Source organism: Trypanosoma cruzi, genomic scaffold, assembly GCF_000209065.1.
Source record: "Trypanosoma cruzi strain CL Brener 1047053517031 genomic scaffold, whole genome shotgun sequence".
Lineage (NCBI taxonomy): Eukaryota > Euglenozoa > Kinetoplastea > Trypanosomatida > Trypanosomatidae > Trypanosoma > Trypanosoma cruzi.
In genome coordinates this window covers 4,605-28,712 of record NW_001849514.1, presented here as the reverse complement: position 1 = coordinate 28,712, position 24,108 = coordinate 4,605, and the positions used below count along the sequence as shown (strand labels likewise).

Here is a 24,108-nt window from a genome sequence, read left to right as displayed (position 1 = left end):
GCAGTATCCGAACCAGCGGGCTGCGGAGGAGCGGGGTTCGGCGGGGCCAATGTGTGGCCAAGAAGTGGCGCCAACGGGAGAACAGGAGGCCCTTTCCAAGTGGTGTGAGTCTATTGGTGTATCCTTAAGCCGCGAGACGAAGAGCGCCGCCTTGAGGCACGATGCGAAGACGAGGATGAGGGAGGCCGCGTTTCTCCGAACGCCTGCAGCTGAGGGTGTGGATGGTGTGGCCTCCGTATGATGCTGCGCGGCGGTGCGGGGGATTCCCTCTTTTGACATTAGCTCTTGTTTTTTCAACATATTGCGTCCCTGAGCGTCGTGTCCTCACGATCCCGCAGACGTGCCGCCATACGCACCGAAAGTGGGGCGGGAGCGACCCCGCAAATTGCCGGAGAAGGAGCTCGTTTGCCTTGGGGCAGCCTCGCCAGCTCCTGCCATGTTGGCGACAGACGCGTCCATGCACGGATGGAGCGGTTTACTGCTTTGGGGGCGGGGGAATTGTTGGCGGCTGGCGGCGCGCGGGAACGGGTGCCAAACGCAATTCGCCCGCCGACGAGACCCCGATGGGATCACCACTGGTGGAGTTTCGCTGCCCAACATGTGGCTTTTAGCACTAAAGCAATGCCGGACTGACCCACCACCGCACGGCACGCCACGGGCATCAACCAGACATCGTGAAAACCGGCGAACGTGAGTTGTGCAATGAAACAAGTCCGCATCCACTCCGCTGCCCGGCGCTGCCGGCAATTAGACAAAACATGAGGCGGACACTTGGGAAGTGGGGAAGCTGTGCCTCACGAAAGGGTTGGCGCAGTTTCTTCTCGGGGTGGAAAGGCTCTGCCCCCCAACAGTGCCTCTGCGCGGCGAGAAGGCACGAAGCTCCTCGAAGATGCGACGTAACTTCGATGCTGGTGGCAGGCGCCTCCTCATTTCTCATTATTTATCGATTATTTGGTTGGTTGATTTATGGTTTTGTTATTGTGCTGATTATCGGCAGCAATGGATTAATGAGCCACGGCGCTATTCCGGGGCGGAGGCGTGACAGGGTCGTGTTTCACGCCCTCCGCTGCAGCTGCCTCTCCGGGGGCCGGGGCTCTCCTTCACGTCTCCACTCAGCAGGACGGACGTGCTCGACGATGGGGGCCGGCGTGCGGGTCGTCGAATTTATTTGAGAAAACACGAGAAACAACAACAACAAAAAGTGGTTGGAGCCAGATCCCATAGCCACGGAGGGACGGGTCGTAGCGCACGTGCGTATACTTTGTCGCCAGCATCCCCTGGGAGGTGCTGCGGAGGGTCACAGAACGCACCATGGGTCCGGTGTGTTGGCTTTTGGGGCAGCTTTTGGCGACGCTCCGATCCGGCGTGGTCATGGGGCGGTGGAGAGAGCAACGGCGAACACGGCGAATTTAACGCAATGGGGTGGCAGGAGGTGCAGTGCGGAAGAGACGGTCATAATCATTGCACCGCCGGCGCGCCTGTAGCCGAGCACCTCGAGAGAACGACGATGAAAGGAGGTTCGTCCGGATTACTCTTCGCATCCCCGCTTCAGGGCTGCCCATCACGATGAGGCTGCCGTGCGGTGATGCCACATGATATGGGCTGCCTGGAGAGAGTGTGTGTGTTTGTCCGGCTTTTTGCGTGAGTGATCTGCTGTGTTTCCCATTAGAATTTCTAATACTTTGCCACTCTTGATTTTCTCCATTTCGGTTTTTTAAGAAAGCGCAGAAATAAAAAAACCGAGACTAAGCGCTAATCGCCACTGTCTGCTTTGAAGGATTTGAGATGAACAACATGTTTAGGCATGCACTTACTTCCACGGCGCTACCAATTCTCTTATTGCTGTTGTGCTTTGGCAGCGGAGCTGCTCGCGCCGAGGAAAGTGTGTCAGAGAGTGTTGAACTTTTTACACCAGGAAAAACATCATTGTCCGATGAAGAAAAGAATAAAAGTCCCATTTCAGGTGAAACCGTCAAGTCATTCTACGGCCATTCACTTGTTGATGTGGATGGTTTGATGGTTGTCATTGCAAAGGCTAACTACCAAAGCACCTATTCGAATTATGGTGATGCTGACACTTGGTCAAGGCACGCTATGTATGGAGACAACAACAATTTTGCAAAACCCACTGTAGGGGATGAAGGTGATTGGAGTGCAGCGGTTGTGGTTAAACGAGGAGGACAAGAGCGCCATTTTACCTCGCTGTACGATACCAAGGCTGTGGCGAAGGATGATAAAATATTTCTTATTGTGTCAAAGAACAACTTCGGCAATGAAACCTCATACACTTCATTGTATAACTCAGAAGTGGATCCTGAGTTAATTGTTGGTGAAGTTAAGGGGACCGGAAAAGGGAAACACGTCTCATGGACGGAGCCCCTCTCTTTGAAGACAAAGTTCGAAGCACAGATGACTGCGAATTATTGGAGGAAGCTGGATGGTGCTCATGGGGCCAGAGGCATTTTGATTGGGGAAAAGAGGATTCTTGCCTTCCCTCTTGTGGCAACCAGCAGTTTAGATTATGGAGACCGAACTATCTGCACAGTCATCTATTCCGAGGACAATGGGAGTAATTGGGAATTTCCTGCTAAGGCTGCTGTTGCTGAGGATTGCAAAGATGCCATTCTCCTCGAGTGGGAGGGGAAAGTCCTCATGTTTGAGGCATATAGCTATTGGGGGCGAAGTGTCTACGAATCCAGTGACATGGGGAAGACATGGAAGAGTGCTGTCCGCTCATCCTTCCATCTTTTGAAGTACGCGGCTGCGCTCGATGATTTCAGTGCTTCTGACGACCTCATTACTGCTAACATCGAAACAAAGAGTGTGATATTATACACTTCAATTCCGCTGCGTAAGGAAAAAACACGCGGAAGAATTCATCTGTGGCTCGCTGACGGGAGTCGAGTTCATGAAGTGGGGCCAATATCCGTGGAAGTTTCGATCAGCAACACCTTCAGCACCTTGCTATATACAAGGGGTGAGTTGTTTGCCCTTTACGCGAAGGATGGCGTGAATACAGGCTCGAACAGTCTTGTTTTGACGCACCTCACGGAGCAGATGCAGCGGATCAAGACCCTGCTGCAAACTTGGAAAAGTGTGGATGAAAGGGTCTCAACGCTTTGCAGCTCCAGTGCTAGGAAGAGCGCACCAGAAGGTGCTGTCTGCGTCGGTCATTTGCCAACTATTGGGCTTGTTGGTTTTTTCTCTGACAATGGCAACGCCACTCATTGGAATGACGAGTACCTTGGTGTGGATGCCAGGGTTTTCGGGGAAGTAAAGAAGGTTCAGTATGGCTTTGAGCTGACAGGGAGCGGCGCAAATATTGTATGGTTGCTTTGCGGAAAATATTCGAAGCTAGCTGGGGTAAGGGGCTTTTATTGTTATTACGAACTCACTCTTGTGGCGACGGTGACCATCAAGAAGATTCCACAAGGAATCACCCCGCTGGTTGGCTTGAACATTATTTCCAAGAGAAGTCTAACGCTCTTTTACGACAACCAGATGCGCTGGAAGATGGGGGAGAAAGAAGAAGAGGGTCCACAAAAAATTGCCTGGGAACTGGGGAAAGCCTACCGAGTGGTAATTACGGTGCACAAAGGCGAAGGCTCGGCTTACGTTGATGGGCAACGTGTGGGGAGTTTGGAGGGAGGCCCTTCATTCACCTTGGAAGAAGAGATCACTGCTCCGACTCACCCCGATGAGGATACACCGTCGGCGTCACGTGAAAGTGTCTTAAATATCTTCTTTGGAAATATTCAGGCTGGCCAAAAAGAGGAACAGAACCATGTGACAGTGACGAACGTACTTTGGTACGATCACTGCTTCAGTGCCACTGAGGTTGAAGCAATGGAGAAGACGAAGAAAGAGGCGCAACCGCCTTCAAAGACTGCTTCTCCCAAAGAGGCGACGCGTCCTCCCCAGGACGTGTCTGTTGATAGAGAAACGAGTTCGTCTTCGGGGAAAGGAACGGCGTCACACGATGCACCAATGTCAGACAAGAAAAAAGATTTATACCCGTCCGCGCAAGGTCTTGCGAAACCACCAAAGGGGCAGGATATTGGTGACGTTTCTTTAACTGGGCCGCTAGTTGGAGTGTTATGGTTGCCTTTGCTTGGGCTCTGGGGCTTGTCAGTTCTTTTGTGACCAGTGGAGTTGGTGGGTTGCGACACCCAGAAAAATCAAATATAATTTTTAAAAATTAATTACTGTGCTTTGAGGAGTTTTTTTTTTTTTTTTTTAAGGAGCTTGTGAAGTGAATAATCGCGGGGCAAGCTGGCTATCTAATTTAATATATATTTATATCCTGATGAAGCGAACTCTGTACGACCATTTTCCCCTAATTTATGATTTTTTGGTTGACCGCGATTCAAGGAATCAAGGGAATAATAACGTCTAGACGACTTCTAATTATTTTAGTTTTTATTTTTATTTTGCCATCAACCTTTTTTTTGATTCCCGCATCGCGGCGGGTTCTTTTGGCTGGAGGACCCCAAAGTCTTCCACTTCTTAAGTAATAAATAAATAATATATAATTTATATTTGTGTATCCAATCCGAATGGAGTGAGCGGATCACGGTCATGACTACCGTAATATATATATATATATACGTAAATATATTTTTACTTGGTTTTAGACTTTGATGGTGCGGTGAATCCCCACTCTTATTCCATTTATCCATTTCTTATCTTGTTTGGTTTATATTATTGACAAACTGCAGGATTCGGCCAGCGGCCCATAAGATTATTCTGCTCCTTTAGCCCCAAAACACGCACAGTGAGACGGGAGCGGCGGTATTTCGTGCGCTGCGTGGATGAAAGGGCTGATGGGCAGAACGACAAAACGCTGAGATGCCCTCATTGAAATGTAAATAACGCTTGGATATGATGAGATTTAATGGAAATGAAGCAAATGTATCTTTTTTTTTTTTTGTTTTTTTTTGTTTTTGTTGGTAAAATGTAATTGGCGATGTGGTGCGCGTGGAAAATGTAAATTGCCAAATTTGACTTTTTTTTTTTATTTATTTGAACTGTTTGTGCTCGCCTCCATGTTTTTTTTTTTGTTTTTGTTTTTGTTTTTTTTCATTTCTATACTTACATCTTGCCTCAGTGCAGCTGGAGCCGCAGTACCGCGTCCAGCATTTCATTGAAATGCTTCCTTCTTCTTTCCTTCCATGCCGCGCGCATTTATTTTCGGCGATTTGCATCCATTCTTTTTTTTTTTTTTTTTTGCGTTTATAAAAAAAGTAAGGCGGGAAGAAAGGAAATACGTGTGGCGGGTGAGGGACGCTCGAATAATGGTGTCATTTCTTCCTTTGGCTTGTTTTTTTATCATGTTCCAGTTGTTTTTTCCGTTCTATTTTGCTGCTGCAACGCGGCTCAACTCGTTCACTGTGGTTGTTTTGGAGGATCAGGCGGCTGAAGCACTTCGGAAGGCACCTGACGGCGCATTCCTTCAAACCCCCTCTTATCTTGTACAGCTTTCCTCCCACTGGACGGTGGTGGAAAGAAATGTGTTTGGCAGTGACTCACCGGACGTGGAGGAAAAAGGAGGACAAATGTTGCACTGTCGCTTGCCCCGTTCACAAACCCAAGAGATGGTGGCCTCACTTGAGAAAAGTTACATGAAGTTTCACCAGGGGCGGGTGCGGGCGGCCATCTGGAAATGGCTGCTGGACTTAACCCACAGGGACGGCTGCGTGTTTGGTGATGGCGAAGGGACGCTTACTGGGGTCTCTGAATGGTACTTGTTTTGTCCGCATGGTCTAATTCGAAAGGTGAACCGGACTGCTGTGGCAGCCCTCTATGACGTCTCCCCGTCAGAATTGCCACGGGTCGTTAAAAAATTGGTGCAACGATACCGTGGAAGTGGCGAAAAGATGGGACGCGGAAACACATTGGACAAGTGGACTTCTGTCATTGGAAAGTACAAAAAACACATAACACAGCCGTACTGGGATGCAAATCGAAGGGCCTGGGGGCTCACTTATCCAACCGATCGAGTTTGTGTTACGGGGCGGGTGAATGCGTCGGCTGAAGGGGAAACAAAAAGAAAAGAAGACACGCGGGTAGAAGCAGGAAGGGAAATGTGGGAGACTGTGGTTCGTTTATACTGTCGGCGAGGGCGAGGAAGCAGCCCGTTGCAGGAGTGGACTGTCACAGAGGTGCGCCAGTCGTGCCTGTATGAAATTGTTTTATTATCTCCGGTTGTATGCGAATGGGAGCAAAAGATGGAACGTCTTGGGGTGAATCCCATCCCTTGCATCGTCGTTTGAAATAACACACAAAGTGCGCTGTTGTTTTTGATAGTGGGTTTTTTTTTGCCTTTTTTTTGGGTGGGTGGCCCGCACGTTTTTTTGGGGGGGGATGGAGTTTCACTGTTGTTGTTGTTGTTGACTTTTTTTTTTCTTTTTTTTAGGTTCTTGAGAAGGCGGGATTAGTGCTGTTGCTTCCGTGTCTTTTTTTTTTTTATTGGTGTCTTCGGCAACGGCGCAATTGTGGGTTTGGCTGTCGATGGATGTGAAGATGGGGGGCGACGACAAGAAAGTGGAATTGCCCTTGCTGAAGTTCAGGCTTCCAACGACGCAGCCGCTTTCAAACATCCTCAGGCCCGATGCTCTTGACGGCGAGTTGCGCCGAAAAGTTGTCCGCAACATCACCGGAGACGTCGCACCTGCGCGCGATGATCGCCGGTCGCCCAGCAAATGGGTGGTGCCGTTCAAGCAGCCGAACCAAGAAGGGAACTACCCGGCAACCCTTCGCGATCAGGTTTGTAGTGGCGACGGAGATCTTTTAGGCGCCATGGCAAAAAGACTGAAAACTCTAGAGGCGCAACAAAATGCCTACCGTATGGAATTAAAAGAGAAGACCGAGAAACTCTTGTGCGTAGAGGCAAAATACAAAAATGAAAAGGCAAGGCGAGAAGAGGTAGAGGCGATGATTGTGGAGATCTACGACGATAAGGAAGAGTTGGAAAAACTAGTGGGAGAGATGCGGAATTTTCTGAGTGACTATGGACTGCAGTGGGTGGGGGACAAAGGGAGAGAGAAGGCGAAAAACAAAGGTGCCAATTCGCGAGTGTACGGGATCGCAGACAATGCCAAAAGAAAGGATTCTCCGTCACCAATAACTGCCACTTCGCGGCCGTTTGAAATGTATGAGGGAGATTATGAGGACAAGACACCAATGCTCTCTTCTATTCCGGTGCCAATTACAAGCCCAATCAGTGAAAAAGGTATGCAGAATGATACCACAGAAGGCAAGATGGTCCCCTGTACAACAACTGATACCTCTACTTTACCTTTTTCCTTGGAGATTCTCAAAAGAAATGCAAAGATTCTTTCGGACCATGTGGGTTCTCGAGGTGTTTTCACAAATGGTAAGCAAGGTGGGATAAAGGAGCATGAACTGGTGCGTATTGTTGTGTATCAAGATGGTATTTGTGTTAACGGTGGCCCCTTTCGACCATTTGGGTGGCCATTATGTGACGCCGTGTTAAATGATCTTGCGGATGGTTTTTATCCGTATGAATTTAAGCAACGATTTCCTGACGGATTCCCCATTGAAATTATTGACCAAACCTCCGTTTGTTTCTCCAAGAGTACGGCTGGTGACAAGAGTGTTGGTAAAGTGAGGGACCTTCGGAGTTTACAGGAAGGTAAGAGCTGCCAGCCTGTATCCCGAGAGGAGTTTTTGAAACGATTGCCGGCTACCCGCATCACAGGAAGTGGTCGGATCGTCCATTTACGAGAAGCGATTGCACAAATTGTTGGTGGTCCCACCGGAAATGGCACCTTGAGACATGTTTCTGAAGCTGAAAGAAAATTGGTAGGAGAGATGGAAGAAACTGGATTTAAGAGCGGTGGAGCGGCTGTAGCGCCAAATCGCATCAAGGGACTCGTTGCGGTGTTAGTGCGATTTCCATCTGGAGAAAAGGTTACATTACATTTGGCACCAGAAAACACTATAGCAGATCTTCGGCGGGAACTTCAGTTAGCCGTTCCGGGATTCAAAGCTGCATATGATGTGCGTTTGTCCTTTCCTTCTGTAACATACACGGATGACACGAAGACTCTGCGGGAATTGGGTCTTTTGACAAGTTGCACACTGATGATTCAGCCTCGGAGGCACGCGTAGGCTACTTTTGAAATCGAAACAAAAGGGATTTATTTTGCCTTCTTTTTTTTCTTCTGCGTGTCCCCCCGTCTTCTCTTCACTCTTTATCTTCATGCGCGTCCTTGTCTAATTTTATTTTATGGTAATTCTACAGTCATTTCGAGTTTTTTATTTTGCTTGTTATATGAGTAGAACAAGAAGAAACATGTTTATATGTATCTCTTCTTGATGGTCGGTGATGCAAGTGCGTTAGAAAATTGCAATAGTCCCCTCGACCCATCTTTTTTTTTTTTTTTTTTTTTCATCCAGTTTTTGAATATTTCAACCGCGATATCTATGGATTTGTGGTGGGGTCATTTGAGGCGTGGCTTCCGCTGTCATTTAATTTTTCTCTGTTGTTGTTGTTGATTTCCGTTGTTTGGGTTTTTTTTTTGTTGTTGTTGTTTGTGATGGTTTCTTCTTGGGAAGTGGGCTGCGGTGGTGAAGAAGATAAAGCGCAAAATGTTTTGCAGGTCTGTCTGGCACCGCAATGTTGCCGGGGTGATGGCTGCCATCAAAGCAGGGAAACACGAGGAGATTCTCTTGGAACTGAACGAAACGAAGCGTCTGCGGAAAAATGCCAAGGATGTAGACTACTGTCGTGCCTTGTGTTTTTTGTTAGGCGAGCATGATGCGTTGCACGCTCGACAGGCTCTTCTAGAAGAGTTGCGCTACTTTCCTGAGAATACCGCGGCTCGCATGCTATTGTACGACATCAATGGTAGGGTTCGTTCGTCCCTTCTCCCTCCTGCGGAGGTCACTAAGCGTGAACCCCTCTTTGCTCTACTTTGTGATGCTCTTTTGGATCACACAATGCTTACATGGACACGGCTTTATGGTTTGTATCGCTTGGCAAAAGAGGTATGCTGTAGAGATCAGAAGGGTGTTCTTATGGAATGCGGCGTTGCTGGAGGGGGATCGGTGGTGCTGCTCGCAGTAGTGGCGGCACACTACGGTGGGCATTCACGAAGGGTATACGCCTTGGATACTTTTGATGGTATGCCTGATCCCACGACGTCTGACATCTTGAAAGATCTCCGTACCCCTGCGGGAGCAACTTCTTGGGGGAGTGGGACGTGCAGTGCCCTTCAAGATAATGTTCGACGTCTCGCCAAAAACTTTGATGTGGAAAAACAATTAGTTGTTGTTCCAGGCATGTTTCAGGAAACCATGCCCGATGTTGTGAAGGAGATTCACGCTGAGGGGATTGCTATGATGCATTTAGATGCGGATTGGTACGAGTCAACAAAGTGTGCCCTGGAACTTGCGTGGCCGGTGGTAAAAAAGGGAGGCGTGGTGCAGGTGGATGATTACAACTACTGGGATGGATGCCGAAAAGCGGTGGATGAGTTTATTCAATCACGGGCGCTGGGAGGTTTGCATGAGTCGCTGCAAATTCAATCAGTTGATGGTAACGCGGTGTACTTCACAAAAAAGTGACTGGAGAAGAGGATCAAAAAAACAAAAAAAAACACATCCAGCTTTCGTCCTGCAGAATTAATTGGGAAAAGAGGGTTTTTTTTTTTTTGGAACAGTCGTGCGGGCCGAGTTTTTGCCTTTTTTTTTTTTTTTTAAATGATTTCTGACTTTGTATTTTTCGATCTCTTTATATATATATATTTCTCGTGTTTTATTGTTGTGCCATTGTTTTCTTGGCGCGTTTTTTTTATCTCTGGAGCCGAGTTGTTAAGAATAAGAATGGAGGCGAAACCGAGGCCTTCGCGCTGGAGCAAAGAGCGGTACACAAATCTGCTCATTCCCAACTACATTCCTCCAGAGTTGCTTCTTTACGACGAGGGGCAATTCCTCAGGGCATTCCTTCTCCGTGTGCTCGCCATTGATCTCAATCGCTTCATTGAGACGAAGCGCTGCGAGGATTATTTTCTAAACATTCCTGTGGAGCCGGAATACAACAGCGATGGACAGCGAACAAATACACCAGACGAGATTGTTGCAGAGAAGCGACGAAAGGCGATGGATGAGCTGACAAATATTCTCCGACAAAACGCCGAAATGGGACCGCATCCGGCGGCACCAAAGGAGATTGTGCGTAAGCGCTACTTCTCACAGGAGGAGATGGACAATGGTGCCTATGGTGCCATTTTGGGCGCCCGTGGCTTGGTACACCAAGAGCTGGAACAGACAACAAAGTGCAAGATTGTGCTTGCGGGGCGCGGCATTACAAATACACTCAAGGACACCAGTACCAACGCCGCACGCATCGCGCTTGAGGAGCCGCATGCTCGTATAACGGCTCCTAACGAGCAGGCCTTGCAACACGCGATGGAACGCATTGAGTGGATTTTATCCGACGATCCCGAGGCGCAAGAGTTCCGGGAGAACAATAGGAGACGTATGGCTCAGATAGAGGGTAGGTATGATCCGCGCACGTGGGTATCTTCTGTTGAGAAGGATAATGGTGGGGCGCCGAGACCTGGAGAGAAGCGGGAGCGCGAGGAACAACTTGACGAGGATGTGCAGGCATTCTTGGATGAACTCTGATTTTTTTCTATTCGAAGGCGGAGGTCAATGGGTGGCTTGCATGGAGGCCCTGCTAAAGGACTGAACACTTCTCAAACTAAATTCTGTTTTTTTTTTTTTTTTTTTTTTTTTTGGTTGCGGACTTCTTCTTTGTGATAAATATTCATTTAGCTTTTCTTTTTGGAACTTTTGCGGGGTGTCTTCATTTGTTTTCCCTCTCTTTCTCTCTCTTCTTCTTTGTTGGAATTGAGACGCAACACACCAGCGAGAACAGTCGGGTAGAAGAAAAGGAATATGAACAAAAAAATGTCCCATGAAAATGAAGCAAAAGTGCCCCGTTTCAATCCCACTGACGTTGGCCTTCCACCGGAGTTTGTGCTCACCGATTACACACGTCTCAAGGGCTGTAGCTGCAAACTGCCGCAGCCCAAACTTTTGGCTCTGCTTCGTGCAGTCTCCACGACGCCAGGGCAGAAAGACGTTGGTATGGATTGCAGCGTTGTGCAGCTTTTACAGAAGAATGAACGTGGAGCTCCCCTGTTTATGGTGTCTACCACAGATTTCTTTTTTCCAAGTGTTGAGGATCCATACTTACAGGGTCAAATTGCTGCTTCCAACGTCCTTTCTGATTTATATAGCATGGGGATTGATCGTTGTGATACCGTTCTGATGATGTTGGCTGCAAGCACAGAAATGGATGAGGTGGAGCGTGAGATATCGACACGAGAAATAATGAAGGGTTTTGTTGATCAAGTCCGTCTGGCAGGGTCCGACGTGACCGGTGGCCAAACCGTCATGAATCCATGGCCTCTTATTGGCGGCGTTGCAACGAGTGTCGTGACGGAGCTTGAAATGGTAAGACCAACCGGGCTTTGCATTGGTGACGTGCTTGTACTGACAAAACCACTTGGGAACCAAGTTGCTGTGAATCTCAAGCAGTGGGTGCGTCGACCATCACCCATTTATTTGGAAACAATCCAGGGGAAAATGACTACGGAAGAGGTGGAAGAACTGTACAATGCCGCGACAGATAGTATGAAACGTTTGAACCGCAACGCGGCAAGGTTGATGCGAAGGCACGGTGCTCATGGCGCTACGGATGTCACGGGGTTTGGTATTCTTGGGCACGCACACAACCTTGCGGTGGCGCAGGAGAAAGAAGTGTGCCTGTTGTTGGAGGCACTTCCTATTTACAAGGGGGCTTTAAAGGCATCGAAACTTATGTCTGATAAATATCAACTGCTTAAAGGCTATTCAGCAGAAACCAGCGGGGGGTTACTTGTGGCATTTGGAGATCTTTGCACAGCAGAGCGATACATAAAAGAAATTTGCGAAGTCGACAGAGAACCAGCATGGGTGGTTGGATCTGTTATAGCACACTGTGGCGATGGCTCTCCACATGCGAAGCTTCAGGATGGGTACGAAATTATCGAGGTCTAAAACAACGGTCGATTTCCATGTGTGTGTGCGCGCACTTGATTGTGAGTGAGAGAGAATAAGGAGGGAGGTTTATGCTTGGGTGAGGAAGAACTAAAGGAGGTGGTCGAAACGAAATTCAAAATGTGAGGGGTAAGGTAGTCAAAAAAGAGTTATAATGAAAATATTGTTTAAGAAAATGTTTCAGTAAAGATATACTTTTTTTTCCTTTTCTTTGAACCTCTCTCTTTACATGCGCGTGATTGAGAGACAAGGAGGGAGACGTAGCGAGGGAAACAATTATAATGTGGCGGCGTCTCTCTTCCGGGGTTGCACGTCGGTTTCATGTTTCTTCCTGTGGCAGCGTGCTGCAGAACTCTCGCCGCGCGTTGGAGCTGCCCGATCCGCAGGCGTTGTTGACATCACCTACGGGTCTTTTTGCCGTTTTGAGTGGGCGCCAGAGAGACACCCCGCCTGGCAGCGCCTCGATGCCACTAGAGCGAAACGGAGAGGAAGGAGGAAGACGCCGTCGAAAAGGGCGTCGCTTGTCGCCGGATGGCAATCGTGTCTCTGCTGGGGGAGGCACGGGAGATGGCTCTCATTCAGGCACAGTATCGAGCGGTGCCCATCATGGGACTTTTTTTAACCGTGAAGCCGCTTCATTGGCGTTGATGATTTTGATTTTAACGGCTCTCTGGGAAGTCATTAATTCCCAAAAGGAGCATCTTGTTAAGAAGATGAGGGAAATGTTTTTTCTAACGCTGGAGGTTCGCTCTTCCCGAGAGGAATTTGCTATGATTCTGGATTGGATGGGACGACAACCGCAGGGCAGACGGGCGAGGAACATCTCCCTCATGCCTATCTCTATTCGTGATGAGATGTCAGGAGAAGAGGGTAGGCGTGATGAGTCTGTTGCGGGAAGTGAATTCGTTCCTGGTTTTGGGAGTCACTATATGAAATTTGGCAACACACGACTTTGGATCACTCGAACAATGGACAATTCAAAACAGTACAAATCATCTTCACGCCTGGACCGAGAAGATGAGATACTGGAGTTGGTTTTCTTCTCAAGGGATAGGAATGTGGTGCATGAATTTATGAAGGAGGTGCGGGCCTCTTGGGAAGAGCAATCAAAGGGCACCGTTCGCCTTTACTTGCCAAATGGCTGGGGCAATAGGTGGGAGCTCCTCTCGAAACGGCTTCGGCGACCACTGTCTACACTTTACCTACCCCGCGATACGATTGCGGTGGTTGACGAGACAAAACTTTTTCTTCGATCTAGGGAACTGTATATATCGCTTGGTGTCCCGTGGCGTCGTGGATACCTCTTTGAGGGAGTCCCAGGGACAGGGAAAACAAGCTTTATTCTTGGATTGGCAAGCGAGTTGTCTCTCCCTATTTATCTTCTCTCCCTACAGTCCAAGGACCTGGATGATGCATCACTTCTTGGGCTTATAAATTCTGTGCCACCAAAAAGTCTGCTTGTCATTGAGGATCTAGAAAATGCCATCAAGGCACATTCTGTTCATTCCTCGTTGCGGAATGAATTTCCCAGGGAGATTGGTGAGGGACGCGATTCTGGTGTGTCGCTGAGCGCGCTACTAAACGCCATTGATGGCATCGCAAGTAGTGAGGGAAGGCTGCTTATTATAACAGCCAATGACGCCTCGCGTCTGCCGTCGCCAGATGCGCTCCTGAGACCTGGTCGTGTTGATCGACGCGTTTCTTTTGGTCCCCTCGATCCTGAAAGCATGAAGGAGATGGTGAAGTCGTTTCAGTCAAGGTCAGCGGAGCCCTTGTTAAAGGGAGCCTTTACACTTTGGGAAAACGGGTGCTTACCCACAGCAGCACCCACCACCCCCGCGGAGCTGCAAAACGAACTCCTCGCCTCCATCTACAGGAAAGGGCTTACACATTGATTTAAGCATCGCAGTTGGCCTTGGTCTTATTGACATCGTTTTGTTTTGGCTCTTTTTCTGCGTTGTGGTCTTTTGATTGTGCAACCCATTTTTGTTTTTACTCTCATCGGTCTGTGTGGGAGAAGCATGAGGACAGTGACTGAGGATGCGGTTGAATCTTCCTCTTGGATATGTTTGTTTTTTCTCCCTGTAGAGAGGGAGAGAGAGGCCGCGGTTTTTTTTTTTTTTTTTTTTTTGCGTGTCTCCCGTGCTTCACGCCACCCTGTTCTTTTCTGTCCTATTCTGTTGTGTTGCGTCTTGGGGCATTCCGCCCTGGTAAGCGGAAAGAGAATTTTCATTTTTTTTTTTTTTTGATATATATAAAAGAATTGAGAAACACGAAAGGCTAGAAGTGGGGAGGGTGTTGCACACGCATGTCATACTGTGAGCAATACCTCTCGAATGGTGTTACGAACCGCAATGGAAACCTTCGCGTCGTAAATGGCAACAGTAATCCCAAGCTAGCTGAAGGCGTTTGTCAAGCCCTTCGTATCCCTGTTACATCATGTCGTGTTGGAGCCTTTGCCAACGGTGAAATCAATGTCAAGATTCTTGAGTCTATACGTGGAGACGATGTATTTGTGGTTCAGCCTACTTGTGGCAATTCAGTTATCAACGTGAATCAGGCCGTGATGGAACTTTTGCTCATTATTCACACTCTGAAACTCAGCTCAGCAAGGCGTGTGTTTGCGGTCATTCCGCATTATGGCTACGCTCGTCAAGACCGTAAACATACTTCCCGCGTTCCCATCAGTGCATCTGCCGTGGCACGTATGATCACGGAGCTAGGCGTAAATGGTGTTGTCACGATGGATCTGCATTGTGGTCAAATTCAGGGGTTTTTTCATGGTTGTCCTGTGGCTGATCTTAGTGCCACATCTGAGTTTGCAGAATATGCAAAAAAGAAGGCCTTCAACCTCAATAATCTTGTTATTGTTGCCCCAGATGCGGGCGCAGTAAATCGTGCACGACGCATGGGAGATCGCCTTGGTGCGAGTCGTATTGTCACTATCCTTAAGCGGCGAGTGGAAGCAAATCATGTCGACAGCATGCAGCTTGTGGGTGAAGTGGATGGATGCGACTGCATCATTGTGGACGACATGATTGACACCGGTGGGACTTTGTGCAAAGCGGCAGAAGTGCTGAGAGAAAATGGAGCAAAGGAAGTACATGCCTGGGCCACGCACGGCATTCTCACCGACCCTGCGTGCGATCGCATCACCGCATGCGAGGCGTTGGTTGAAGTCGTTGTAACAGACAGTCTTCCGCAGGTTGAGAGTGTAAAGAAGTGTTCCAAAATTAAAATTATATCTATTGCTAAGCTCCTTGCTGAGGCAATTTACCGCATTCATTCCGAGCAGAGTATCGAAAACGTCGGTGAAATTCCCGTGCCACAGCACCACAACGAAGACCTCATCTCGGTGGATGCGTTGGTAGAGGAGGGTGACTGGCCTCAGAGTGGGAATCGATCGATTAAGAGGCGGAGTGTTGCATATCCCGGTAAGACAAGCAGCCAAGAGAATTCCCCGGGTTTTGTCACGCACTGATACCGAGTCTTGACGTTCTCACATGGAATTTACAGAATATGTATGGGGAAACAAAGGGGAACGAAACGCAGGACGAAAGGAAGAAAATAAAAATGAAATTATATATATATATATATATATATATATATATGGAAGAGACATGGAGAACGATCGAGACGCGGGGTGGAGGCAAATTAAATATAGGAAAAAAAAAAAAGTGCGAAGCCATAAGAAAAACAACTAGGAAGAATAAAAACACACAGGGCACAGTGAAGTGGAAGAAATAGGCCAAGAAACCAGGAATGGAAGAAGGTTCCGGCTTATTTTCTCTTCTTCTTCTCCAGCTTTTGTTTGTTTTGCATATTGCCACGGCTCCTACTTCTTTGTACATACAAGTGGGGGGAAACATGAGAACGCATGTTTCTCATTTCTTGTATTCCTTGTGGCTTTTCTTCTTTTGAATGCGGTGGGAGTTTTTTTTTTTTTCTTTTTTCTTTTTTCCCCCTTCTCGCCGAAGAGAAGATGGGGGAAGCCGATAGGGAAAAAAATGAAAAAAAGAAGCGATAAAAATTAAAAAAAGCTGAGGGGGCGGGTGGGTGTAGAGTGAAAGGCACTCCTCAGAGAAAAGAAACGACAGCACAAGGGAGAGGAGGGAGGATCAGACGGACGTGTGTGTGTGGGGAGGGGCAGTGGGGAGTTTTGGGAAGTCTTGAGGGTGCCGTGATGGTTCATAATCCATTAATTCTATGTTGTTGTTGTTGTTTTTCTGTGCCCTCATCTTGTTTCCTTATTATTATCATTATTATTTATTATTTTTTCTTTTGATGTTTTTGCTCTCTCTCTCTCTCTCTCTCTCTCTCTTTTTTTTTTTTTTTTGCCTTTATCACTTCACTTTCCCTCTTGCTATGTCTGGTTGTGAGTTTTTCCTTGAAATGGTTTTCAATGTGAGAGGCAACATCCCGTTATATATTAAAAGTATAAGTTTATTTATATTTGGTTCCCCCCACTTTCCCTCCGGTCAGGGTTTTTGGGCGGCGACATTGGTGCTGCCGCGGTACATGTTTGTTTGTGACTCAATTGCGATTCTTTGGTCTGTCTGTGTGTGTTCCACTTGCTTTTAACAGATTAAGAGCCGTCTTGTAAATATTTTCCACAGAAACGTCATAGGCCTTGCCTTTGCTTGTCGTCGTCGTTGACTCCACAAACACACCGAAACACACAGGTTCCCTCTCTTTAAGCAAAAGATAAAATGTTACGCCCCACCCACGCCGTGCTCCGCCCGAATGTCGTGGTGGTTGGCACTGGATGGGCCGGTGCATACTTCACAAGGAATTTAAATTGCAAATTGGCAAACCTGCAGGTTCTTTCCGTACGGAACCATTGTGTGTTTACTCCGCTTCTTCCCCAAACCACAACAGGGACTTTGGAATTTCGAGCGGTATGCGAGCCCATTTCACGCATTCAACCTGCTCTCGCGACATTACCCAATCGTTTCTACCGCTGCGTAGTGTATGGTGTCAACTTTGATGAGAAGGAAGTAAACTGCGTTGGTGTTGGAGTCGTTGACACCAATTTTAATGCGACTGTGCAAACGTTTAATATAAAATACGATAAGCTGATCTTGGCGCATGGCGCACGACCAAATACCTTTAACGTACCTGGTGTCATGGACAATGCCTTCTTTCTTCGCGAGGTGAATGAAGCCCGCGGTATTCGAAAGCGTCTCGTTCAAAACATCATGGTGGCAGATTTGCCTACCACAGATTTGGAAGAGGCGAAGCGCCTGCTACATGTTGTCGTCGTTGGTGGAGGTCCTACAGGTGTCGAATTTGCTGCTACTGTGGCCGATTTTTTTCGTGATGATGTACGCAAGATTAACCACAAACTTGTCGAATTCTGCAAGGTTACTGTACTTGAGGCGGGCGAGGTATTTGGCATGTTTGATCTGCGGGTTCGAAATTGGGGAAAACGCCGACTGGATGCGCTTGGCGTGCGGATCGTGAAAGGAGCCGTGGTAGCGGTCAATAACAAGGAGGTGGTCACAAAGGATGGCATTGTGATTCGTACGGGACTGGTGGTCTGGAGCACCGGTGTCGGTCCTTCCTCATTGACGAAAGACTTGGATGTGGACCGCACATCCCGTGGCCGCATCTCAATTGATGATCATTTGCGTGTCCTTCGGAAAGGGGCGCCCATTCCTGATGTATTTGCCATTGGAGACTGTGCCGCGAACGAGAAACTTCCGTTACCCACTCTGGCCGCTGTGGCATCTCGACAGGGTGTGTACCTCGCAAAGAAGGTGAATGGGGAGCTGTCAAATAAACCCATTATGGCGCCATTTGAGTACAGGAGTCTGGGCTCTATGGTGAGTCTGGGGGATAATGCGGCCCTTGTAGAATTGAATGTGCCGACTAAATTTGACTTTGTCGGTCTCAAGGCCCTGTTTTTCTGGCGCAGTGCATACCTCAGCATCTTAGGCTCGTGGAGGAATAAACTTTATGTGCTGGTGAATTGGGTGGGGAGTGCTGTCTTTGGCCGTGACACCACCTTCATTGGCGATCTCAGCGAGGATCGTGTCTGGCGCACGTTGGCGGCGGAGGAGGTTTCACGCGAATATGCCCGGAAAAAGGCCTTTGCCAAGCTAAAGATGATGGAGACAAAAACAACAATCACCGCTGAGACCCTCGAAATGGGGGCTGAGATGGGCTACATTGTCGGTCAGAGCGACAAAGCGGAGGATTCTTCGACTGCGGAAGCAAAAGACACTCCCAACACGAAGCCACAGTGAGACACGACCGCTCTTTGAAATTTCTTGGAATTCACATCTCCTTTATCTGTGTTATTTACAACGCGTGGCCCACTTTTTTTTTTTTTTTTTCTTTGGTGTTGTTTGCTTTGCGGTTTTTGATAATGAACCGTCCGGGCGAAGAGGCAAAAGGGGGGAATAAGACTACAAGGGACATCTCTGTCTCTCTGCCTCTGGTGTGCGTGTATACATGTGGAATTGATGTTTGTACGGGCACACATGTATACACACAGGGACGGGAGGCAGCAGAGAAGGAAAAAGTAAATAAATAAACTCATTCCTTTGGTCGTTGTTCGGTCCCCGTCAAACAACGCCCCCTTCCGGTCACAATCCGTGCGACGTTCTTGCATCTGCATATAAATTCAAAAAGGCTAAAGAAGGGATGAAAAAAATTACCCAAAATAAAGGCTGCAAAAAGAAAGAAATAAAAAAATAATAACAAAGGAAGAAAAAAAAAAAGTTTTATGCTGTGTGTCTTTTTCCGGTTCGTTACGTTGCGTTCAAAACCACACACGAAATCACGCAAAGAAAAAAAAAAGGCAAGGATAAAGGCAATAATGATACATATAACGTAAAAGAAAAGAATGGATTGCTCGGTGTATTTATTTGCTAGAATCTTGTGGAATGGATGTGTGAACAGCAGTGGTCAAATAATCGATAGAGCATGTTGGTGAATTCCCAATTGAGTTTTATTTTTGTTGTTGTTTTTATCGAACCGTTGATTTATACCTCCAAAAATGCCTTCCTGGAAGGTGGCAAGACTGCAAACTGTTTTTTTTTTTTCCTGATTTTGTTGTTCCTGTCATCCCATTTACTCCGCTGTTGCCCTTCACGCGGAGAGGAGTCCGGTAGTTGCTGGGGGCCCTTCAAAAAGGCCACCACTTCGTGAGCTCACCACGAGTCCGGTTGTCTTGGATTGAGCCATAAGCACTTTTTAAAATTATTATTATTACTATTGCTTATTATTATTATTGTTGGCATGTGATTGTTGGACAAATTACAACTGAATTGTAATTTTTGGGCACCGTGAGACAGACTGTGACCATCCACTCTCTTTTGCCCTCCACCTTTCCGGGAATACGGGACACGGGGTGTTACCCAGGCACAACATAACTCCTTTGAACTCACTGAGGGATGGAGAGCAGGAGCAACACTCTTCTGGACTTCTTGCACTTCTTTTCTGTTGAAGTGCCCTTTGCCATACGGGCGCATTAATTGACACTGAGAAGAGGCGAGAAGCAAAAAAAAAAAAAAAAAAAAATGGGGGAAAATGGTGTTATGTACACAAGTAGAAAAAAGAAGAGGCAATAATAGCAGCAGCTATATTCACATTTATAAATAAATAAATATTTATTTATTTATTTATTTATGTATACATATATCAAAAAAACAAAATAGGAGGATTAAAGCGTTGCCCTTAATCTTTGCATGTTATTTTACTTTTTTTCTTTTTTTTCTTTTCTTGCTTATCCTCTTGTCGATGGCATTGCTGCTCCATTGCAAGTTCGTGACTGCCCTGTTGTGGCTTAATCGTTTGTGCTCGCGTGGCCCACCCGTCCTCAGCCCCACGCAGGGAGCATGCAGACACACGCCGGGGTTTTGTGGGGTGGAGGGCGGTAGGGATCAAAGAAGAAAACGAGACGAAACAAACAGGCACGGCAAAAATAAACACAAATTGAGAAGAAAAAAAAAAATGGCGTTTTTCTTCTGCTTTTCCAACGTAGAAGTCACGCCGCATATCACACACACGCACGCAAAACTATAAAAAAACGTACACAGTCTAAAAAGGAGAAGCGAGAAGAGAAGTGAGAAAAAAAAAAAAAAAAAGAAAAAAAAGAAATGGAAATAATGAAAAAGAATTTGAGCAACAACACAAAAAGTGTTTTTGTTGTTTTTTGAACGACAAGCCGGGCGAATACCGCAAGAAGAGGCGCCTCCGGCGTTTGAGTGGGAGGTGTTGGCGTCAGGGTTCCTGACCCTTTTCTTTTCCTTCAATCTCACTCTCCTCACCCTATTTTTGTCTCTTTTCTTTTAGTGTGACTTATTTATTTCCCTCTTCCCCAGGCGAATTCCCTGCAGACAGGTGTGGGAATTGGGTCACTGTAGTAAAAATAACTATCTACACATATCGGTCTGTCTTTGTCTGTAAATATTTTAGAGAAACATTTTCCCTGGGCTATCGTCCAGCACATCGCCCACCATGAGTCGAGACCAGCGGAAGATCGCCACGGTGTTTCTCGAGCAGCTTCGTCAGCTTTCTAAACGGCATCCGGGCAACAACAGGGATGGTTTTGATGAGGAAATGGATGAACTGCGAGCTGTGGATCACCGCGTGCGGAGTAACGTGGATGAGTTCTACACCGCCTCACTTGCGACGAGTGTTGCCAAAAACCGCTTTACCGAGGTGCGAGCAAATGAAGGAACGCGCGTGCGTCTTCGATCGTTGGTGGAGGAGAATCAAGAATCGTACATCAACGCAAACTACGTGGATGGTCGAGCATTGTTTAATGTGCCTTTCACCTACATCGCAACGCAGGCTCCCCTTCAAAACACCATTTTTGATTTTTGGCGGATGGTGTTTGAAAATGACGTTGTTTTTGTTGTGATGCTATGTGGGGAGGTGGAGGATGGAAAAGCAAAGAGTGAGATGTACTGGCCTAAAGAAAATGGAGTATTGGACATTGGAATCTTGCAAATCAGTTCAATAAGTGAGAAGCGTCTCTCGGACTTGGTTTTTCGCTCTTTTATTTTACGCAATGCAAATGGTGAAGAGCATCAGGTATACCACATGCAATATATTGGCTGGCCGGATCAGGGCATCCCTGACACCAGTGCACCGCTTATGGAGATCATTCAAACCATGGGAAAGTCGGAGCTCAGCGTGCAGACTCCTATTGTTGTGCATTGTTCCGGCGGCATTGGTCGTACAGGTGTGTTTATTGCTCTGCACGTGGCCCTCGCTCAATTTCAGCTTGAACGGAAAGATATTGACATAAAGAGGATTGTGCATATTTTGAAATTATCTCGTACTGGGATGGTGCAGCGAAAAGATCAATATGTCTTTCTTTATTACAGCGTGCAACGCGAAATGGATCGCATGATTATGTCGGCGGAAAAGGGAGTGAGTTTGCTGGAGCTGCTGCGCCGTCGTGAGCCGACCGCCAGCAGGCAAACTGCGCCTCGGCCAGTTACAAATACGACACCACAGTCCCCTGTATTTTCTTCCCAGGCAGCATGGACAACAACCAAAGTACCACAGCAGTTTGCCACTCCCATCCAAACGCAGGCGTATCCGCATCACCAGTCTCAAAGACGGGAGCTCGGCCCAATGTCTCGCAGGAATTTTCCTTATGCCTCGCCACATTCCTTTTCTGCCATCACAGAGGGTGAGCAACGGCTCTTGGAAAACTATTTAAAACGACAAACTCCATCATCCCGACAGCTGGTGGCTCTTCCCCGCGATCCGGTTCTTAAACTCGGTAAGGAAACTACTACGAAAAAAGTTCCCAACATGAGCGTATTGGCGACCCAAAAAGAATCTCATACAGGAATCCCAAATTCAGCACCGAATACGGAGGCGTTGGAAGAGCAGCTGCAACACTGGCAATGGCGAAATAGAGAGATGCGTTTTTCAACTGACCGTGTAGAACGCGGAGAAAGGGAGGCGGCGACACGCCAAGCACTGGAGGCCGGCACAAAAAATGAGTCTGCTCCCTCAAAACGACCTTCTGAAGAAAAGCCCTCGAAAATGGAAGCTCTGGTGGAACCCAGTCCGACACCAGAAGAAGTTCAAAATCCATTCGCTTCGACGCGCGGTGCGAGCACGTTGTCGGAGCGGAGCGCGCCTCCAGTCTCGATCATCATCACGCCGCAAGAAGCCGGTACCGCTCGGAATTCGGATCCTACTTTCCACGCCGGCAGCGGGAATAGCCCGACGAATGGCTCATACAGCGTGGGGAACGAAAGCGAACAACATGGCCATTCTGTGGCCACACCGGAAAAGGCGACGGCCCTCACGGCAGCAACGGCGCCTCCCGCGATCACGGAGGCGAAGTCCGCAACGGCACCCGGGGATCCAGCGGAGGAGGCCGAAGCGAGCCGCTCCGACCGGCTCGGCGAAGCGCTGGCGGATTTCGAAACCCTTGGCCCGTTCCCGCGCCGCCCGCGCACGCACATTGTCGCCAAAGAGGAGTTCGACCGACTTTGATGGATGTCGCTCGCCCGCTGCCCACGCGCGTATTGTCTCCCTATTTTTTTTTGTTGGGAATTTTTTTTCGGGAACGCGACCGAGCCTTCTGAAGCGGCGGCGCGCCTTCCGCCCTTCCCAAGGAGCTTGTGAAAAGAATGCTCGCGGGAGAGCTGGCTGACTTAATTAATCTATGTATATCCTGATAAATGAAGACATTCTTTATGATACTCTCTACCGTATGAATCTTTTGGGAAGAACGCGACTTTGTAGGGGCATGGAACCGATAGGGGCCAGAGTATTTTGTTTTTATTTTTTACAGAGACAGCCAGGTAAGTTTAAGGAAATGGCTTTGGTTCCCTACACACCCTCCGAGTGGTGTGATATTGGTGCCCGTCTCTGGGACATGGTGTGCCAATGTGGCGAGACCCAGGTGCAGATGACGTCCATTAATGGTAACCAGATGTCGGACGAGACGTTAACTGTGGCCGCATCATCGACAGGGTTATGCTTGTTCCATGGACCTATCTCTAAAGCATGGCAGGATTCTACTCTTATTGGAAATATTGCGAATCTCCGGGCGCCTCAGATCCCTAATTTCGAGACACAAGCGCTCCTGCCCGCTATGGGGGCAGCCCGGGAGTTGGGGCACCAACAAGGGCTCATCACTGCTGAAAGGAGCGCCTGAATTTTGATTACGCTAACGCCGTCGCGGACGTGCAGAATCGGAATGATCAGCTTAACTCGCAGGTTGAGGAGGCGGATATTAACCTATCGGTAAGGGAATCCAATATCGCCGGGGCCGGCAACCAGTTCCTAGAACTACAACAGCAGTTGGAGGCCGCTCACGCCCTATTACGGGAGCGCGAATTCAACTTGGGAAGGCTCACGGGTCAACTCCAGGAACGGGAGGCACGCCATAATGCACAACAACCCGCGCGGGATGCGGAGACGGCGGGGCGGGACGAGGCCCCCGCTACTCGACACGTTGCCAACGATGGCGTATCTACACTACCGCATCAAACGGATATCTTGATGGCTGGAAGCGTGCCTAGCAGCGCGTCCGACAAAGTTCGGCGGCTTACAGACCCCCTCACGGCAACGTTGGGAGACCACATTTCCACCCTTCCACGCCGTTGCCTTCCCGCACTTCTCCCCTGGAAGCCCAATCACCTATGGAAGAGGACCGCGGTTTCTGCGCATTTGGCGTCACCACGCGGCCCACGCGTATATGGAATGAGGGCGCCTCCGGAGTCGTTTTCGACCTCCGGTGCGCATACCAATGCTGGCAACAGGACGACGAGCAGGTTAAGCTTGTCTTTGAAAATTTGGTCGAGTGGATCGGCGTGCTGGAAGGCGGGCAGGATCCCACCGATCGCTTCATGAATTTGGGGAGGTCCCTACTGAATACATTCCGGATGCAGCTCACGATGGCATCCGATCCCGGCATCCGGCTTTCCAAACTGCGCGCCCGTCTTTACACCGCTGTTCACCAGACGGACACCAATGCGAAGGCAGTCCAGCTTCTCTTCGATCGGCGAGAAACCCAACGCACTTGCGATGCCAACGATGTCATACCTATGG

General features: G+C 48.2%; 10 protein-coding genes across 10 annotated transcripts, besides 25 other annotated features; all 10 read left to right on the top strand.

The window, feature by feature from the left end:
• Positions 1–24,108: a sequence feature (heterozygous, Esmeraldo-like haplotype).
• Tc00.1047053508717.60 (trans-sialidase, putative) lies at positions 1,786–4,143 on the top strand (the record flags this gene model as incomplete). The annotated part of the gene is made up of 1 exon (XM_805938.1): positions 1,786–4,143. The coding sequence occupies one exon, from the start codon at positions 1,786–1,788 to the stop codon at positions 4,141–4,143; it is 2,358 nt and encodes a 785-aa protein (XP_811031.1).
• Positions 4,181–4,205: a sequence feature (AT_rich).
• Positions 4,240–4,523: a mobile genetic element.
• Positions 4,282–4,302: a sequence feature (AT_rich).
• Positions 4,405–4,432: a sequence feature (AT_rich).
• Positions 4,512–4,541: a sequence feature (AT_rich).
• Positions 4,589–4,623: a sequence feature (AT_rich).
• Positions 4,917–4,945: a microsatellite.
• Positions 5,047–5,077: a microsatellite.
• Tc00.1047053508717.56 (hypothetical protein, conserved) lies at positions 5,172–6,272 on the top strand (the record flags this gene model as incomplete). The annotated part of the gene is made up of 1 exon (XM_805942.1): positions 5,172–6,272. The coding sequence occupies one exon, from the start codon at positions 5,172–5,174 to the stop codon at positions 6,270–6,272; it is 1,101 nt and encodes a 366-aa protein (XP_811035.1).
• Positions 6,511–8,133, top strand: Tc00.1047053508717.53 (hypothetical protein, conserved; the record flags this gene model as incomplete). Its single annotated transcript, XM_805941.1, has 1 exon — positions 6,511–8,133. The coding sequence occupies one exon, from the start codon at positions 6,511–6,513 to the stop codon at positions 8,131–8,133; it is 1,623 nt and encodes a 540-aa protein (XP_811034.1).
• Positions 8,394–8,414: a microsatellite.
• Positions 8,506–8,557: a microsatellite.
• Tc00.1047053508717.50 (hypothetical protein, conserved) lies at positions 8,614–9,591 on the top strand (the record flags this gene model as incomplete). The annotated part of the gene is made up of 1 exon (XM_805937.1): positions 8,614–9,591. One exon carries the CDS (start codon positions 8,614–8,616, stop codon positions 9,589–9,591), a length of 978 nt encoding a protein of 325 aa, XP_811030.1.
• On the top strand, positions 9,850–10,653 carry Tc00.1047053508717.40 (branch point binding protein, putative; the record flags this gene model as incomplete). The annotated part of the gene is made up of 1 exon (XM_805936.1): positions 9,850–10,653. One exon carries the CDS (start codon positions 9,850–9,852, stop codon positions 10,651–10,653), a length of 804 nt encoding a protein of 267 aa, XP_811029.1.
• Positions 10,740–10,765: a microsatellite.
• Positions 10,927–12,072, top strand: Tc00.1047053508717.36 (selenophosphate synthetase, putative; the record flags this gene model as incomplete). The annotated part of the gene is made up of 1 exon (XM_805940.1): positions 10,927–12,072. One exon carries the CDS (start codon positions 10,927–10,929, stop codon positions 12,070–12,072), a length of 1,146 nt encoding a protein of 381 aa, XP_811033.1.
• Positions 12,354–13,967, top strand: Tc00.1047053508717.33 (ATP-dependent chaperone, putative; the record flags this gene model as incomplete). The annotated part of the gene is made up of 1 exon (XM_805939.1): positions 12,354–13,967. One exon carries the CDS (start codon positions 12,354–12,356, stop codon positions 13,965–13,967), a length of 1,614 nt encoding a protein of 537 aa, XP_811032.1.
• Positions 14,182–14,203: a microsatellite.
• Positions 14,304–14,332: a sequence feature (AT_rich).
• Tc00.1047053508717.30 (phosphoribosylpyrophosphate synthetase, putative) lies at positions 14,381–15,553 on the top strand (the record flags this gene model as incomplete). Its single annotated transcript, XM_805935.1, has 1 exon — positions 14,381–15,553. One exon carries the CDS (start codon positions 14,381–14,383, stop codon positions 15,551–15,553), a length of 1,173 nt encoding a protein of 390 aa, XP_811028.1.
• Positions 15,653–15,683: a microsatellite.
• Positions 16,006–16,032: a microsatellite.
• Positions 16,366–16,393: a microsatellite.
• Positions 16,394–16,416: a microsatellite.
• On the top strand, positions 16,782–18,320 carry Tc00.1047053508717.20 (NADH dehydrogenase, putative; the record flags this gene model as incomplete). Its single annotated transcript, XM_805934.1, has 1 exon — positions 16,782–18,320. One exon carries the CDS (start codon positions 16,782–16,784, stop codon positions 18,318–18,320), a length of 1,539 nt encoding a protein of 512 aa, XP_811027.1.
• Positions 18,751–18,797: a sequence feature (T-rich).
• Positions 19,278–19,314: a microsatellite.
• Positions 19,579–19,599: a microsatellite.
• Positions 19,686–19,712: a microsatellite.
• Positions 20,149–20,178: a microsatellite.
• On the top strand, positions 20,539–22,545 carry Tc00.1047053508717.10 (tyrosine specific protein phosphatase, putative; the record flags this gene model as incomplete). Its single annotated transcript, XM_805933.1, has 1 exon — positions 20,539–22,545. One exon carries the CDS (start codon positions 20,539–20,541, stop codon positions 22,543–22,545), a length of 2,007 nt encoding a protein of 668 aa, XP_811026.1.
• Positions 22,666–22,840: a mobile genetic element.
• Positions 22,666–24,108: a mobile genetic element.